The sequence below is a fragment of the Pseudopipra pipra genome, chromosome W (assembly GCF_036250125.1).
Source record: "Pseudopipra pipra isolate bDixPip1 chromosome W, bDixPip1.hap1, whole genome shotgun sequence".
NCBI classification, from domain to species: Eukaryota; Metazoa; Chordata; class Aves; order Passeriformes; family Pipridae; genus Pseudopipra; species Pseudopipra pipra.
In genome coordinates, this window is record NC_087580.1 from 28,404,128 (window position 1) to 28,420,769 (window position 16,642).

General features: G+C 55.9%; 2 protein-coding genes across 2 annotated transcripts in view; one reads left to right on the forward strand and one right to left on the reverse strand.

Moving 5' to 3' along the window:
• LOC135404953 (zinc finger protein 418-like) overlaps nucleotides 1–11,959 on the reverse strand; it is a 70,381-nt gene extending 58,422 nt beyond the window's left edge. Inside the window, exons 1-2 of the mRNA XM_064639678.1 lie at nucleotides 11,927–11,959; nucleotides 9,670–10,173 (exon numbers count right to left, since the gene is read on the reverse strand). Coding sequence (XP_064495748.1) covers nucleotides 9,670–10,173; nucleotides 11,927–11,959 — 537 coding nt within the window. The remainder of the gene's footprint in view (nucleotides 1–9,669; nucleotides 10,174–11,926) is intronic.
• LOC135404525 (olfactory receptor 14J1-like) lies at nucleotides 698–1,321 on the forward strand (the record flags this gene model as incomplete). Its single annotated transcript, XM_064639265.1, has 1 exon — nucleotides 698–1,321. A coding segment is annotated over one exon (624 nt), but the record flags the coding sequence as incomplete, so codon positions are not given.
• Nucleotides 11,960–16,642: the final 4,683 nt, after the last annotated feature.

Sequence of the window (16,642 nt, forward strand, 5' to 3'; positions counted from 1 at the left end):
AAATTATTTTAAGGATACTCGGTGCCTCTCTCCTGCAGCCCAAATTGCTCCAAGACAACAGTACAGGAATTGAACTTTTCCATCAAAGCTGGGTTCCATGTGACATCCCCTGTGATCATGAGAGCTGTCCCAAACCAACTCCATGTCTGCACTGCAGCAGAGCAAAGCTGAGTCCTTGGCAGCACATGGGCAGAGCTGCTGCTCCTCACAGCACTCTCAGTGAGCACAAAACAGAGAAAAGAAATGCCTTGACTTGGAGGGGATTTCCCTGAAAACTGCACCAGCTTTGCTGAGAGGGGGCTGTCTTAATTGTTCCCTGTGCTTTCCTTTTCTGAACAGATCCTGTGCTAAAGAACAGCAAATGCCCAACAGCAGCTCCCTCACCCAGTTCCTCCTCCTGGCATTGGCAGACAGGCGGGAGCTGCAGCTCCTGCACTTCTGGCTCTTCCTGGCCATCTCCCTGGCTGCCCTCCTGGCCAACGGCCTCATCCTCAGCGCCGTAGCCTGTGACCACCACCTGCACACCCCCATGGGCTTCTTCCTGCTCAACCTCTCCCTCACAGACCTGGGCTGCATCTGCACCACTGTCCCCAAAGCCATGGACAACTCCCTCTGGGACACCACAACCATCTCCTACACAGGATGTGCTGCACAGCTCTTTTTCTTTTATTTCTTCATCTCAGCAGAATATTTCCTCCTCACCATCATGTGCTACGACCGCTACGTTGCCATCTGCAAACCCCTGCACTACGGGACCCTCCTGGGCAGCAGAGCTTGTGCCCACATGGCAGCAGCTGCCTGGGCCACTGGGTTTCTCTATTCTCTGCTGCACACAGCCAATACATTTTCCCTGCCCCTGTGCCAGGGCAATGCCCTGGGCCAGTTCTTCTGTGAAATCCCACACATCCTCAAGCTCTCCTGCCCACACTCAGGCTACCTCAGGGAAATTGGGCTCATTGGGGTTAGTGTCTGTTTAGGATTTAGTTGTTTAATTTTCATTGTTTTCTCCTATGTGCAGATCTTCAGGGCTGTGCTGAGGATCCCCTCTCAGCAGGGACGGCACAAAGCCTTTTCCACGTGCCTCCCTCACCTGGCTGTGCTCTCCCTGTTTGTCAGCAGTGCCATATTTGCCTACCTGAAGCCTCCCTCCATCTCCTCCCCATCCCTGGATCTGATTGTGTCAGTTCTGTACTCTGTGGTTCCTCCAGCACTGAACCCTCTCATCTACAGCCTCAGGAATCAGGAGCTCAGGGACGCTCTGAGGAAAATGATGACTGGATGCTTTTCAGGAGCAATAAAGTGCCTGTTTTCTGGTGGCTAGCATTCAGAATGGGACTCCTTAATGGCCCAGCCTTCCTGCTCAGGTTTTTCATGGAGGTCATCGGGTTCTTCTTGCAATAATTTTCTGTGCAATGAAATATTATTATGCATCTGCCTTTGAATTTAGTGTCTACCCATTGAATTTGACCCAGAGATGTAAAAATGATGAATTGTGCTCTCTGACTATTTAAACAAAATAAAAGACCCTGCAGTGCCTTCTTTGTCCAAGACCCTTCTTCTTAGCTGTTCCCAAAGGACAGCACACTGCAGGACAGGGTGTATTTGCAAACGGGAAGGGGACAATAATCCCAGCCCAGCAGCACTGCCAGGGAGCAGCAGGGCTTGGTCTTTGCAGAGCTGCTCTCTTGCCACTTCCACACTGTCCTCCTGAGCCCCTTTCTCGCTGTGAGGCCTCAGTGCTCTCTGAGCACAGTCCTGTGGGCTGGAAGCCCTTGGAGCACAGGCAGGGACAGGCCCTGGAAACTTGCGAAGCAGAGCTGGGCTCCCTTCCAGCATCTCCAGGATGCTGTGGGATCTTCTGAGGGCACTGCATGGACTGGGTCACTTCTTCTGTGACCTTGCTCCAGGGCTGGAACTCTCCTGCAGTGACACCATGACACTCCTGCTCTCTGCTTTCCAGGTTCCATTTTCAGATCCAGTCTTCCCCTCCTGTTCACAGGGACATCCTGGGAGTGCTTCAGAGCTGCCATCCTGGGGCAGCTCCTGCCCAGCGTGGGCAGGCACAAGGTCTCTCCACCTGCTCCTCTCCCCTCCCCAGTGCCACTGTTTTCTGCAACCTCCTCCTCCTTGCCCAGCACAGCCCTCCTGGCACAGTTGGACACAGCCCTTGTTCTACCCCCTCCTCAGGCACCTGCCCAACCCCCTCAGCTCCAGCCTGATGGCCAGAAACCTTCAGGGCAGGGAGGCACCGGGCAAAATGCTGAGGAAACCTTTCAGCTGCACTCAAATCCAATTGGAGGGGTTGGTCTCTAGGAAGAAATCCCTTCTCATTCTCCAGAACCACCAGGACAACCTGTGTTGTGTCCTGGGCGCTCCTCTGGAAGTGTCAGATATGGAAAAAGTTTTAGAGTCAGGGATATTGAGAAGGCTGGGCAGTGTCAATGGGAGACCTCTCCCAAACCCTTGGAAAGGCCAGAGCCATCCCAGAGCTTCCTGGGGCCTTGGCAAAGGCAGACATGGAACCAGTCTGCAAACAGGGCAGCAAGGAGGGTTGGGAGACTGCTCCAGACTGCTCAGGCTCAGCAGGGAAGGGGATAGGGCAAGTCCTCCTGCAGCCATTCCCAGGCATTGGAAGGACAAGGCAGGGATTGCAGAACCCCTGTGGGAGGGAATAGAGGATGTTGTGGGCCCAGACTTCATCAAAGCCCCTAGCATGGTCTCCTGTCATCTCCTTATGGCCAGACTGGTGAGAGCTGGACTGAAGAAGTGGAAGATGTGGTGGGTGGGAAGTTGGCTGAATGAAGAGTGTCAAATAAAATCCATGGTACAAAGTCCTCTTGGCAGCAACTTCCTGGTGAAATCCCTCAGTGGTCAGCCCTTGAACACCACTAGAGAACATCTTTATTATCTCTCTGTACAATGGGACAAAATGTATTTTCAAGTCCTTTGTGGATGATGCCAAATTTCAGGGAGCCCTTGAGCAACCATTCCTGGTTTAAAGACATATTTTGGGGCAGGAACTCCAATCAAATGAACTCACTCCACTTTTATTCCCCACAAATAGAGAGAGACAAAATACAAGCAGGTATAAGTGAAAAAATAAGTTTACTGACAAGAAATACAGCAGCAAAACCAGCAATACCAACAGAACAGTCCAAAGCAACAGCAGAGAGAGAAATTGCCTCCTCTCTCCCCTGCCCCAACTCCCTTTTGTAAACAGATACAAACAGGGATCAACACGTGCCTCCCTTTCCCCTTTTCCCCCTGAATGAACAAAGAACAAAAATTAAACCAGAGGAGAGAGGGGTTAAAGTAAAATGTGGGAAACTCTCTGGTCTGAGATCAGTTGTGCTGCCCAAGAACACGCTGACTCCAGAGGTGTCCAAGCGGGGCAGAGCCGGCGACTCCGGTCCGTGCGGCGGCGGGGGGGAGGCAGCGGCTCTGCTTGATTCCATGGAGTTCTGGGGAGGCACAGTGGCCCCTTGGTTCCAGGAGGTTCTGAGATGTCTCAGGGTTCCTTTTGTTCCAAAGAGACCCCACACTTCATAATCATCCCTTGATTCCATGGGATTCCACAGTGTCCCTGCATTCCTTTGGTTCCATGAGGCCCTGCAGTGTCACGGTGCCACTTGATTCCGTGATGTTACAAAGAATCAGAATGACCCCTTGATTTAAGGCCAACTGCACATGGGGCTGCCTTAGGGGGAGTGTGGGCACCCAGACAAGGGAGTTGTCACCCCCTGGACTCAGCCCTGGGGTCACCACATCGGGACTGGTCTGTCTGTCTGTGAGGTTCCCCATTCTGGAGGAATGAGGAAGAACAGGAGAGGGTCTAGAGCAGATCTGACAGGATGGAGCTTTTCTTGGTGCTGGAAAGAGAAAGAAACCTGCAAAGTGCAGCTTGGAAGGTTCAGATTGAAGGTGGGGAAAAAGGAATGTTACTCAAAGGGGAACCTTATGGTGCCAGACATCACTAAGAGGGTGATCAGCCCATGGCTTTGTGTTCCAGGGAACAGCCAGAGCTGGTGCAGAGACATCAGGGAGGGTCTAGAAATGCTGCTGGGAGGGGGTGGGAAAGCAGGAGGGGTGTGTGCAGCCTGCAAGGCCAGAGCAGCAGCAGGGCCAGGGCAGGACAGCCTGCAGGAGAGATGGCCAAGGGCTCTGGCAGGGCTGCAAGGCCCAAAGGCACCCAGGCCTTTGTCCCCTTGCCTCTGGCAGCTGCCTCTGCCACTCAGGCCACCACAACCAACTTTCCTGGCAGGTTCTGCCCTTGGTTTCTGCCTCGCCCCTCCCTCAGGAGCCTGGCAGGGGTTGCCCAGTTTTGGCCTTGGTTGTTCCTCCCCCTCCCATCCCAGTGCCCCCCAAACAGCCCTGAGCCAGCCGGGAGGGACAGGATCTGCTGGGCCAGGGCCTGGGGCTCAGGCCTTGGCCTTTGTGCTCCACAAAACCAAGGCAGGCTTTGCTCAGCATTGCAGGGGCCTGCCCAGAGCCTTTGTCTGCCTGCACTCCTGGCCTCCAAGGAGCTGCTCCAAGGAGTCCCTGGGGAGGCTTTGTCAGTGCCTGCCCTCAGTGGGGCCCAGCAATGCTTCAAGGGACTTGGAGTTTGGCTTCTGGCTTCTTCAGCAGCTGCTTCAATCTTCTCTCAGTACCTCAGGATCATGGGCTGGGCTGCAAACACACCGTGGGCTCATTAAAATGCAGAAATCCCTCAGGATCTCTTTGTTTTCCTTTAATTGTCTTCAAGGCAATTTCAAAACAAGTCTTTGAAGTTTGTACTTTTTTTGTTTTAATTCAATGATGGATATTTTTTAGTTCAAAGAAGAGGTGATAGAGGTGTTCTCCAAGTGATCTTGATGCTGAGTGTCTCCTCAGGAGATCCACACTGACCCTGCATTATCAACCTTTCTCCTCAGCCCCCAGCCTCACCAGTTCTGACATGGCCCATCTTGGACTGACATCACCCTTCTTGCATTAGACTTTACCTCTCAGCTCTGCAGCTGGATGTTCCAGCCCCATGGCACCATCTCCCACCTGCTCCTCTTAGAGATCTGCTTGCACACAGGCCCAGAAAAAGTTGTCCTATTTATGAGAAAAGAAATGTAAAGCATGAACAACCTCCCTAAACATCAAAACACCTGTAACCACATGCTCAGTACAAGCTCCCCCTAATGATGTCACATTTCTATCAGAGACAGTGTTAGCAGAGAGGTTTTTCACAGGTTGATACAAAAAGATTGATAGAAACATAATTCAGGAGCTTGCTAAGGAGATAATCAGACTCCTGAAGACAAACAAGCTTTTCCCTCCCTTATCACATGCACAGGCGAGAGGGATGTGAATGGAGAAAGAGGGAGGAGAGGAGAAAACTGGGAAGGGCTTTTGTCTGGACAGTCTGTGTGAGAAGATGAGTGTAGAGATGGTCCTTGTGTCAGGACACGTGTGAAGATATGAGAGGTGAGGGAAACTCAATCTACCATTTAACAGGCAGAGCAGTGGTAGTGAAGCTCCAGGGGAGGAGCAATACTTCTTTGGAATGTCCCTTTGAAAAGGCCCTGGAATTGGTAGAGGTCTCCTGGGAGTGAAGACAAACCAATGTGGCACCATCTGTGACAGGGGCCAAAAGTGCAGCCCAGGTGTGTTGGGTCTGGTTGAGCTGCAGTTCAGTTCCCCACAGCAGCCCTCCCAGGGCTGGGCTTGGCATTGGCAGCTGGAAGGGGGTTGAGAACACCCCAGTGTTTTGGCCACTGCTGAGCACAGCACCAACACTGGGACATTCCTTCCTTAGCTGAGGGCAAGAGCCTGGCAGGGGACCCAAGTAGGCCAGCTGAGCCCAACTGACCCAAGGGACATTGCAGACCATGGGAGGTCAGCTCAGCTCTAAAAGCTGAGGCAGGGAGCAGGAGGGGGGCATTCATTGTCTGATGGCTGCCTGCTGAGGAACCGTCCCGCGGACCCAAGCCCTGCTCCTCGGGAGTGGCCGACCATGGCTGCTCATGGGAGGCAGAAAACAAACCCTGCTGTCTTTGGCTTTAAATAAACTGCCTTATCTCAACCCACCAGTTGTTTTTTTTCCCACCTTACCCTCTCCCCTGTCCTGCTGGGAAGGGGAGTGATAGAGTGGCTGGGAGGGCACCTGGTGTCCAGCCAAAGTCAACCCACCACACACCTGAGCACTTCCAGAGACTGCACCACCTCCCTGGGCTACTTGTTCCAATGCCTGAACACTCTCTCAGTGGAAAAAGGGTTCTTTAATATTTAGTATGAACCTTGCTCAACACAATTAAAGGCCATTCCCTCACAGTCTTTCATTATAGCCTTGGCAGAAGAGATCAACCCCAACTCCACTAAAAACCTCCTTTCAGGTCATTGCAGAGAGCAATGAGGTCCCCCCTGAGCCTCCCCTTCTCCACACTCAACAAGCCCAGTTCCCTCAGCCATCCCTCAGCAGACATGTTTTCCAGAGCCTTCCCCAGCTCCGTTCCCTTCTCTGGACACGCTCCAGCCCCTCAAGGGCCTTTTGGCACTGAGGGGCCAGAACTGGACACAGCACTCCAGGTGGGACCTCCTCAGTGCCCAGCACAGAGGGGCAATCAGTTCTCTGCTCCTGCTGGCCACACTCTTCTCCACAAAGGCCACGATGCCCTTGGCCTTCTTGCCCCCCTGGGCACACTCTGCCTCATATCCAGCCCCTGTCAAGTAGCACCCCCAAGTCCCTTCCTGCTGAGCAGCTCTCCAGCCCCTCTGCTCCCAGCCTGGAGCATTCCAGGGGGTTGTTGGGAGCCAAGGGCAGTCCCTGACACTTGGCCTTCTTGATCCAGCCTGTCCAGATCCCTCTGCAGAGCCTTCCTGCCCTCCAGCACATCCACACTCACACCCAACGTGGTGTTGTCCATGACTTTCCTGAGGGGGCACTCGATCCCCTGGCCCAGGTCACCCACAACGATGTTAAACAGGAGCAGCCCCAACCCTGAGCCCTTGGGAACCCCACTAGTGATTGACCCCACCTGGATTTCCTTCCATTCCCCACCACTCCCTGGGCCATCAGACACTTTGTCACCCAGCAAACAGTTCCCCGGGCAAGCCATGAGCAGCCAGTTTGTGCAGGAGATGCTGGGGGAGATGGTGCCAAAGGCTTTCTGGAATTCCACAGAGACACATCCCAGCCTTTCCCTCAGCTGCTGAGAAGGTCCTTTGTCAGAGAAGGAGATGAGGTTGGTCAGGCAGGACCTGCCTTTCCCAACCCCACACTGGCTGGGCCTGATCCCCTGGTTGTCCTGCCCGTGCCATGGGATGGCACTGAGGAGGATCTGCTGCATGGACTTCCCTGGTCCTCAGGTCAATGGGACAGGCCAGGAGTTCCCCAGATGCTCCTTTTGGCCCTTCCTGTGCATGGGCATCCCATTTGCTTGTTGCCAGTCAGCTGGGACTTGTGCAGTTGTGCAGCACTGCTGGGGAATGAGTGAGAGTGGCTTGGCCAGCTCTTTCTCCAGCTCCCTCAGGACTCTTGGCTGCATCCCATGTGGGCCCAGGCACTTGGGGGGGTCTCACTGGCAGAGCAGGTCACTGACTGTTTCCTCCTGCATTGTGGGGGCTTCACTCAGCTCCCCATCACCAACTTCCAGCCCTGGGAGCTGGAGATCCTGAGGACAACTGCTTTGGGTGTTAAAGACTGAGGCAAATAAAGCATTAAGTAACCTCCTGGAACCAAGGACCATTGTGAAACTGCAGGGCCTTCTGGAGCCAAAGGAGCTCTGGGACACTGGGCAATCTCATGGAATCAAGGCAGCACTGTCACCCTGGGAAAACTCCTGGAATTCAGGGCCCATTGTGACACTGCAGCTCCCCATGGAGTAAAAGGAACCCTGGGACGCTGCGGAAACTCTTGGAACCAAGGGACCATTGTGACATTGAGGGGGCTGATGGAATCAGGAGGCCATTGGGACAACCCAGAGCCTCATGAAATAAAAGGAATTCTTGGACACTGTTGAATCTCCTGCCATCAAAGGTTCCTGCTGACATGTGTGTCCTCCTGGAACCAAGGGAGCCCAGAGATATTTCTGAACCTCCCAGAATCCAGGGGCCATTGGGACCCTGCAGAACCTCCTGCATTCAAGTGCTCCTTGTGAAACTGCAGGCTCTCCTGGAACCCAAGGATTCCTGGAACACTGCAGAGCTCACGGAACCAAGGGGCCACTGTCCCACTGCAGCTCCTTCTGAAGCACAAGGGACCCTGGGACAGTGGGAAATCCCCGAGAATCCAAAGGGCATTTGGGGACTGCAGGGCCTCATGGAACTAAAGGAACCTTTGGAGACTCTGGAAGTTCATGGAATCAAGGGGCCATTGTGACATGTGGGGCCTCCTGGAAGCAAAGGAACCCTGAGAATTTCTGTGGGAACAAGTTAAGGCAGCAGCAGCTGCATTCAGTTAATCAGGATCAACAAGGAGAGTTTTGGCCTTGACTGGTGTTTTCCATCCAGAGAGTGCTGTTTGCCAAAGTGGAAACCACTTGGAACGCTCTGCATGGCAGCTTGTGTTTTTCTCTGGTGGCTGAACACAGCCAGCACATGAGGGGAGGGGAATGTGTGGGATCAGGGCACTGCTTTGGGGCCATGCTGGGAATTCCAGTGGACTAAAAGACAAAGCCCAGGCGCTGTTTCCAAAGGAACCCCAATGAAAGGGGGACGCTGGAAAGATGGGGGGACAAGTCCCGGAATGGAACTCTGTGTGTGCAGCCTCATTTTCTCCTTCAGTGCCCACAGGAGAGAGGGCAAAAAGTGGTGATTTGGACCCAAAAACTGTTCAGGGGGGAAAATGAGGATTAAGGGGACAATGGGAAAATGGGAGAAACAGGGAGAAGGGTAGAAAAGAGGTGGTGGTCTGGTGGGTCTGACGGTCCCATGGGGGGTCTTTGGGCACAGACAAGTTGGCAAAAGGTGCTGGCCCCCCAAGCTCCCAACTGACTGTGGGGTGTCGGGGGCTGCTGGATCCAATCTCAGCCTTGAATTAATGACAACATTTTCAGTTCAGAGGAATTACAGAGGTGTGATTGAATCATTTTTGTCCTCCAGGTTTAATGATGGCAAATCAGATCGATTCATAGAAAGAAATTTATTTAGGGTTACAAATGATCAGACAAAAGACTTCATCAGAATTATTTACTGCACAATAGAAACACTAAAACTACCAGAGTACAGGATAAGACAGGACAGTGCTCTACACTAAAGCAATTGTTGAAGCAATTCTACTCAAGTTGGCAGAAAAGCAATAATTCTCAATTAGAGATGGATGGAACTCCCCCAAACCAATGCTCGGGGGGAGATCTCTGCTCTCAACCTCCAGCAGTGACCTTGGAGGGTCCCCAGCCAAGGCAGGAATCTCCACACACACCCCCAAAAAGGATTCTTTCTGTTGGATGAAGCTGCCTCTGTGAAAGGGGACTGGCCCTTTGTGGTCGAAAGGGATGGACTGACAGTCACTGGACTCCAGGGGTTGCCTCACCATCAGGGGCTTCATTCGAGGTGGAAGCAGTGGCCGAAGCTCTTCCCACAGTCGGGGCACTGGAAGGGCTTCCCTTACTCGTGGGTCTGTTGGTGTGAGGTCAAAGTAGAGCTCTGGGCAAAGCTCTTCCCACACTCCCTACAAGTGTAGGGCCTTTACCCTGTGTGGATGCGCCGGTGGGTGACGAGGTGGGATTTCTGCTTGAAGCCCTTCCCGCAGTCGGTGCAGCGGAAGGGCCTCTCATCCGTGTGCGTCCGCTGGTGCATGAGGAGATGTGAGCTGGTCTGAAACCTCTTCCCACATTCCAAGCACTTGTAGGGCCGTTCCCCGGTGTGGATGCGCTGGTGGATCCGGAGGCTGGACCTGTCACTGAAGCTCTTCCCACATTGCCCACACGTGTAGGGCCGTTTCCCAGTGTGGATGGCCTGGTGTCGGATCAGGTTGGAGCTTTGGTTGAAGCTCTTCCCGCATTCCCCACATGTGTAGGGCTGTTCCCCAGTGTGGATATGCTGGTGTTGGATCAGGTTGGAGTTGCTCCTGAAGCTCTTCCCACATTCCCTACATGGGTAGGGCCGTTCCCCAGTGTGGATGTGCTGGTGGGTGAGGAGGTGGGTGCTCTTCCTGAAGCTTTTCCCACATTCCAAGCACTTGAAGGCCTTCTCCCTGATGAGAGGCTGATCAGGGACAACCACCTCAGAGGTCCACCTCAAGCCCCGGCCACCTTCCTGGCACAGGCTGGCTCTTTCCTCCTCAGAGCACCCTGGGATGGCTTTGGAGCCCCTCCTGCGGGGGGATCTCCGGCCCTTTTCCTCCCCGCTGCCTTCCTGCGCCGGGGAGCCCTTCAAAATGGCCTCTCCCACCAGGGTCTCACGGGGGGATTTGTCCTCCGGGCTCTCCGTCCTCAGCTCGGGGCCTGGGGCAGGAAGCAAGAAGGACAGGCAGGGGATTTGCCTCCGGCCCACAGGGAAGGCCAAGGACATCCCCCCAACTCCGGCCCCGGCAGGACGGCGGCGCCAGCGGGGTTGTCCTGCAGCTGGGGCCATGCTCGGCTGACAGAGCCAGCACAACACCCGCCCAAAGGGACACTGACTTCCTCCTCACCTGCCTGGGGGGCCCAAGGCATCTTCCTCTTCATCGCAGCCTCCTCCTCCATCCGACCAAGCTTTGGGAAGGACAAATCCTGATGGGGGGAAAACAAGGGCTGAGTGCGTTGGTTTGGGGGTTCCTCCTGCCCAAGTCCATCTCTAGAACTCACTGGGCATCCTGTGTCCATAAAAACCTCCAAAACACCAAGATTCAGCCCAGAAAAACCCAAACCACTGACATTCAGGCAAAAACCCCCAAGAAACAGTAAGATGAACCCCCACCAAACTGCAAAAAGTTGAGATTTAGCTAAAAAAGACTTAAAAATATGAAGGTTACCCTAAAAAAATCTCTCTCAGAAGTTCCCCCTCTCTGGTCTCTCACCTCTGGGGTTCAGAGGGTCTCCCCTGTCTGGGATGCTGAGGGTCCCACTTAGGGATGCTGGGAGTGCTGGGGGGCCCAAGGGTTCCTTCTCCTCTGACTCTCGCCTTCAGGGTGCTGCATTCACAGACATTCCCCCTCTCCAGGGTTTCCAGTCTGTTGTCCCAGGGATCCCAGGGGTCCCCACTGTCCAGGTTTCCCCTTCTCCGTGCTCCCCCCTCCAGGCTGCCGGGGGTCCCCCAGCTCTGACATCTCCCCGCTCCACTCTCCACACTCGGCAGCTCCCGGGCTCCACACCCACCCCCGGCACTCCCAGGGGGCCCCAAACCCGCTGTGTCCCCCCCGCCAGCACCGGGCTGACAATGGAGCCGGCGGGGCCTGACCCAGCAACACCAACCCCCACTGTGGGGGGGACCTGCATCCCCCCACCCACCGCCGGGGCTCTGCCACCAACCCAGCCCAGCAAGCCCAAAAACACCTCCTGCCCACCCCCAAGAGCCACCAATGGCACAGCCCTGCACAAGGGCCGGCTGTGCCCAAGACAACCAAACAGCCCCATAGGTCACAGGACACCAGAGGTTGCCCCAGGGCAACGAGAGCAGGGAGTGGATCGGGCCCCCTGACACGTGGGCGGGCTCTGGGTTCAGCCTGACCAGGGGCAATTTGGAACAACAGCACGGCCCCGAACGCTGGCTCGGCACAGGGGGCCCGAGCTCCCCCCTCTCCAGGCTCTTGGAGCTCTTGCAGCTCCCCCCTCTCTCCAGCCTCCCCCGCTTTCCAGGGCTCAAGGCATAGGGACACCGCTGCTCCCCCATGGAAACCCCGCTCCTGCTCTCCCCCCTCTCATTAGCCCCCCTCTCCCAGCCTTTTCCCATCGGCCCCCCAATCCCCGGCTCCACCCAGCTCCCTTTGGGGGTGACTCATCACCCTTTGGGTGACTCACGCTCCCTTTGGGGGTCCCACCTGCTTTTTTCGCTTCTCTCGCCCCTTTCCCATCGTGGCCGCTCCGCTCACCCAACAGCGGCAGGAAGGGCAGAAGGTAGAGACTGAAACAAAATGGAGGATAGAATACCCTGTCCCTTGGCTCTCTCTCTGCCAGCTCAGTGTGGGGCACATGGGCTGGGGGTCCCTCCCAAGCCCCCCGGGCAGCCGGCGTTGGCTGGGGGGATGTGAGGGCTGGGCCTGCTCAGCACAGCCCCGGCCTCGTGCCCAGCGCCTCTTTCCTGACCCACACAAGAGCTTCCCGGCCCCCCCAGGGCTCCCCTGCTGCTGCCTCTGCTCCTGGCCCTGCCTTTGCTGCTCCCTTGGCTGGGGCAGCGGCTGCAGGGGGGGGATGGCAGCAGCTTCAGCTCCACGGCACTTCCTGGGGGGAGCTCAGCCCGGGGGGGACGGGCAGGGACCTGATGGGGATGGACAGGGGCCCAGCAGGGACAGACAGGGCCTGCAGGGGAAGGCACATGGACAACCTGGCCCCACACACTGCCAGGGCTGTCTCTTTGCTGTTCCTCCTTGCAGGCTCCGTGGCCAGGCACAGTTTGTGTTCCTGGGTGCCCACCATCTCAGCACTTGGAGACGCTCAAATCAGCGCCCGCAGCTCTGCAGCAAAGCCCCAGCTCACCTGGCACACAGGGGATGGACACAGTACCTGCTCGGGATTGGCACCTTTGCCTCCTCCTTACCACTGGGCTCTCCTTCCTCAGCAGCACCTCTGCCTTGCACTTATTCTCAGCCTCACCTCAGGGACAGCTCTGGGCTCACCTCCGCGCCACTTCTCAGCCTCACCTCAGGGCCTGGGCTCAAGGACAGGAACCTGCAGGGAGGGGACATCAGGTGCAAGCTGAGGGCTGCCTGCTTGCACTGGTCTCTGGGCTTCTTTCTCCTTCGACAACCAGCCCAGAACTGAGTCTGCTTTTCTAACACCACACATTTACAGACTAACCTTGGAGATAGATATGGACAGACATCTCTATCACCCTGGGGATAGAGCCTCAAGCATGTGCTGCCATAGGAATGGCAATCACAGAATCCGTTGGGTTGGAAAAGACCTCCGAGATCATCAAGTCCAACCCTTGATCCAACCCCGCCGTGCTTCCCAGATCATGGCACTGAGGCCACATCCACTCTCACCTTCAACACCTCCAGGGACGCTGACTCCACCCCCTCCCTGCCCAGACCATTCCAAGGCCTGATGACTCTCTCAGCAAAAAATTCCTTCCTAATATCCAACCTAAACCTCCCCTGGCACAGCTCAAGAACCAGCCCTCTTGTCCTACTGCTGCTTCCTGGCAGAACAGCCCCACCCCCACCTGGCTCCAACCTCCTGGCAGGGACTTGCAGAGAGTGATGATTCATGTTGGGGACCTGAGGGACCCTCTGCAATCCCATCCATGGGACACAATCTCCTCTCCAGAACTTGACTTACTGTAGACTTTGCAGGGAATCTCTGCTCGCAGCTGCATCCTGAGCCCAAGGTCAGTTTGTATCCACAAGTGCTGATCCAATGGGTGCCCTGGGATTGGAGCCTGGGCTCTAATTAACCTCTCCTGTGCTGCCAAACAGCAGGAGCTGTATGGTCAAGGGACAAACTCTGTGATCCCTGTCAGTGTCCATGGCCCCTGTCAGTGTCCTTCAGGGAAAGTGGGAGGAGGAAATGAAAAAAACAGTTTGGAACTAAACTGGTGTTAAAGTGGGAAAAAGTTCGATCCATGGAAATAAAACTTAGACAGTTTTTCCTGGGCTGCATGAGCTCATTCAGGGATGAAGGACTGGGACTTCTGTGGACACTTGTGCTGGTTTCTTTGGACACTTGTGTTCCTTCAGAGAGCCCCTGGAAACACTCTGCTGTTCACTCCCAGTGCCACCAGTGCCTGGGTCCTGTCTGCAGCAGCAGATTGCAGTGGGAGAGGAGAAATGCTTTTCTGAGCCTCTGGGCTGGACACAGGCACAGCCTGACCCTGAACCCAAGGGAAACAAAGACAAATTCCACGGCTTTAGCTGGACCAAGGGTGGGGGGTTTCCTGAGGGCAGCACTACACCAGACTTTTGTGTGTGTGTGAGACAGGTAGAAGCACAAATGCCTGTACAGCCCAGAGCAGTCAGTGTGGGGCTGTGCTTGCTGCTGCAGAGACCCCCAGGCGACAAACCCAGGCAATAGTTTGGGTTTATTCCTTGCTCTGTGTCAGTGGAATAGAATGTTCCACAGGAGCTCTGTCCCCCTCTGTGGCACCGGGTGGCTCGAAGCTGAAGAGGGAGGGGGTCAAGTGCAAGTTCCCTTCTGAAGTGTGTGTCCCTAAGGAGGACACTTGCCTTGTTATTGCTTATTATTTGTAATATCTTATAGATCTATCATACAACACCTAAGGATGGATTCTATAGAATATGTGCCATATATATGACACAGAATATATCTGATTATTGCTTTATCTGCCTGTCCAGACAGATATTGTGTATGCAGAGAGATTGTATTTGAGGGATATGTTCCTCTCAATACCCTGTGAGCTCCACTCCCAAGGCCAGCAAATTCCTGAAGCTCCCACTTCTGTGCCCTGCAGGTTTTGGCAGATTTGCAAGAGCAGGGGAATCATTCCCTGCAGCCCCTTTGCACTGTAGGAAATGGGAGCCCTGTGCACATCCTGCTGCCTCCAGATTCCATTCTGGGTGTGGGAAGGACCCTGTGGGGAGCAAAGAAATGCCTGGTTCTGCAGCAGCTGCAGATGCTCAAGAGGCAGCAGGACCAAGTCAGGGGCATAGGGGGGCATGGGGGGCTTTGTGGTGTGGGAGTGTCTTGGGGGAGCTGGGGAGGGACTTTGGGGATTGGGGGTAAAGACCAGGACAGACCAGGACAGACCAGTACCTCCTCACTGCTTCCCAGATCTCTCCTGGAGCTGGGCCACCTTGTTGTGGGACACCTGAGCCCCCCCAGTGCCCTCCCAGTACAGCCCAGTGCCCCCAGTACAGCCCAGTGTGTTCCTGTCCCAGGGTGCTGGGTGATCCCTCTTTGGGGAGGGTTGGAAGTGATTTGAGGGGGGACTGGGGAAGATTTGGGGGGATCTGGGGGTTTGGATGGGGATTTGGGGGTTTTGAGTGCCTTTAGGGAAATTAAAAGAGGTCTTGGGGACATTGGGGGGTCAGAGGTAACTATGGGGGGAGGGGATTAAAGGGTAAATGGAGGTTAGGAGACATTTGGGGAGGTTAATGAGGCCTGGGCGGGCAGAGGAGGGGCTGCACCAAGAGCAGGTGAGTCTTGAGACCCCCCCTGGTGTCCCCAAGACCCTCTTGGGGTCCCCAGTTCCTCTCTTGACACCCTGAGGCCCCTCTGGTGTCTCCAATGTTCCCAGGGACTTCCCATAGCCCTAATTCCCCCCTAGGCACCCCCAATTCCACTGTCCAGAAACCCCACCCCACTGTCCCCAAACCCAACCCTGATGTCCCCAACCCTCCATCTCACCCCAGGAGCCCCCCCTGGACCCTCTGACCACAAAAACACCCCACACACACACTAACAGAAAGACCAAGGGCATCTGGGGAAACATTGGGGAGAGTTGAGGGGCTTTGCAGGGCCCTGGGTGATTACTGGGGGATACTGGGACACACTGGGGGGAACCGAGGGACACTGGGAGGGACTGGGGAGTTACTGGGGGATTACCAGAACACACAGGGAGACACTGGGAGGTTACTGGGCCATACTGGGGGTTACTGGGTGCTCACTGCAGGATCACTGGGCCATCCTGGGGGGCAGTGGGAGGTCACTGGGACACACTGGGTGGTCACTGAAGGGGTCACTGGAAAGTCACTGGCATATACTGGGGTCTAGGGATCCCCTTACCCGGATGTGGCACATTTCCCACCCCGGATTTTGGGGGCCATCCCTAGGACCCCCCCCCTTTGGGGCTGGGGGACCCCCTGGACCCACTGCTGGGCTTTAGGCGACCCCCCAAAATGCCCTCAAAACCCCTGAAAGCCCCCCCTCGACACATCAAAACCTTCTCGAGGTCCCCTCAAATGCCCTCAGAGACCTCATCCCTACCCAGCACCCTCCAAACCTTCTCAGTGACCCGCAAAACCCACCTGGGACCCCCCAGTCCCCTTTAGGGACCCCCTAATCCCCCTCAGAGACCCTCAAAACCGTCTAAGACCCCGTAAACCCCCTAGAGACCCCAAAACAACCTAAAAGGTCCCGCCAGGACCCCCAAACTTCCTCAGAGAGCCCCAAACCCCACCTGGCACCCCCCAAATCTCCTCAGAAACCAAAACCCCCTCAGAGACCCCCAAACCCCTTCAGGAACCTTCAACCACCCCCTGAGTCCCCTCAGGACACCCAACTCCCTCAGGGACCCCTCAAAACCTCCTCGGTTATCCCCGAACCCCCCCGCTAAACCCTCCCGAGCCCCCCCGGGGGGACTCACAGCACTCAGAGCGAACCGCAGGCCCCGCCGCCATCACCGAGTCCCGGCTGCGCGCGCACCGCGTTCAGAGAACGCCGCCGCAGCCAATCAGCGCGCGGCCACGCCCCCGCAGCCCCGCCCCCGCCCCTGCCGCGTTGGCTGCCGGGAATCGGTGATGGCGGCGGGTCGGTCGGTGAGCTCTGAGTGCAGGCGGGGGGTGCGGGAGAGCGGGGTCTGGGGATCCCCTCGGGGGCTGCGGGGAGCGCGGGTGAGGGTGGAAAGGCTGGAGGGCTCG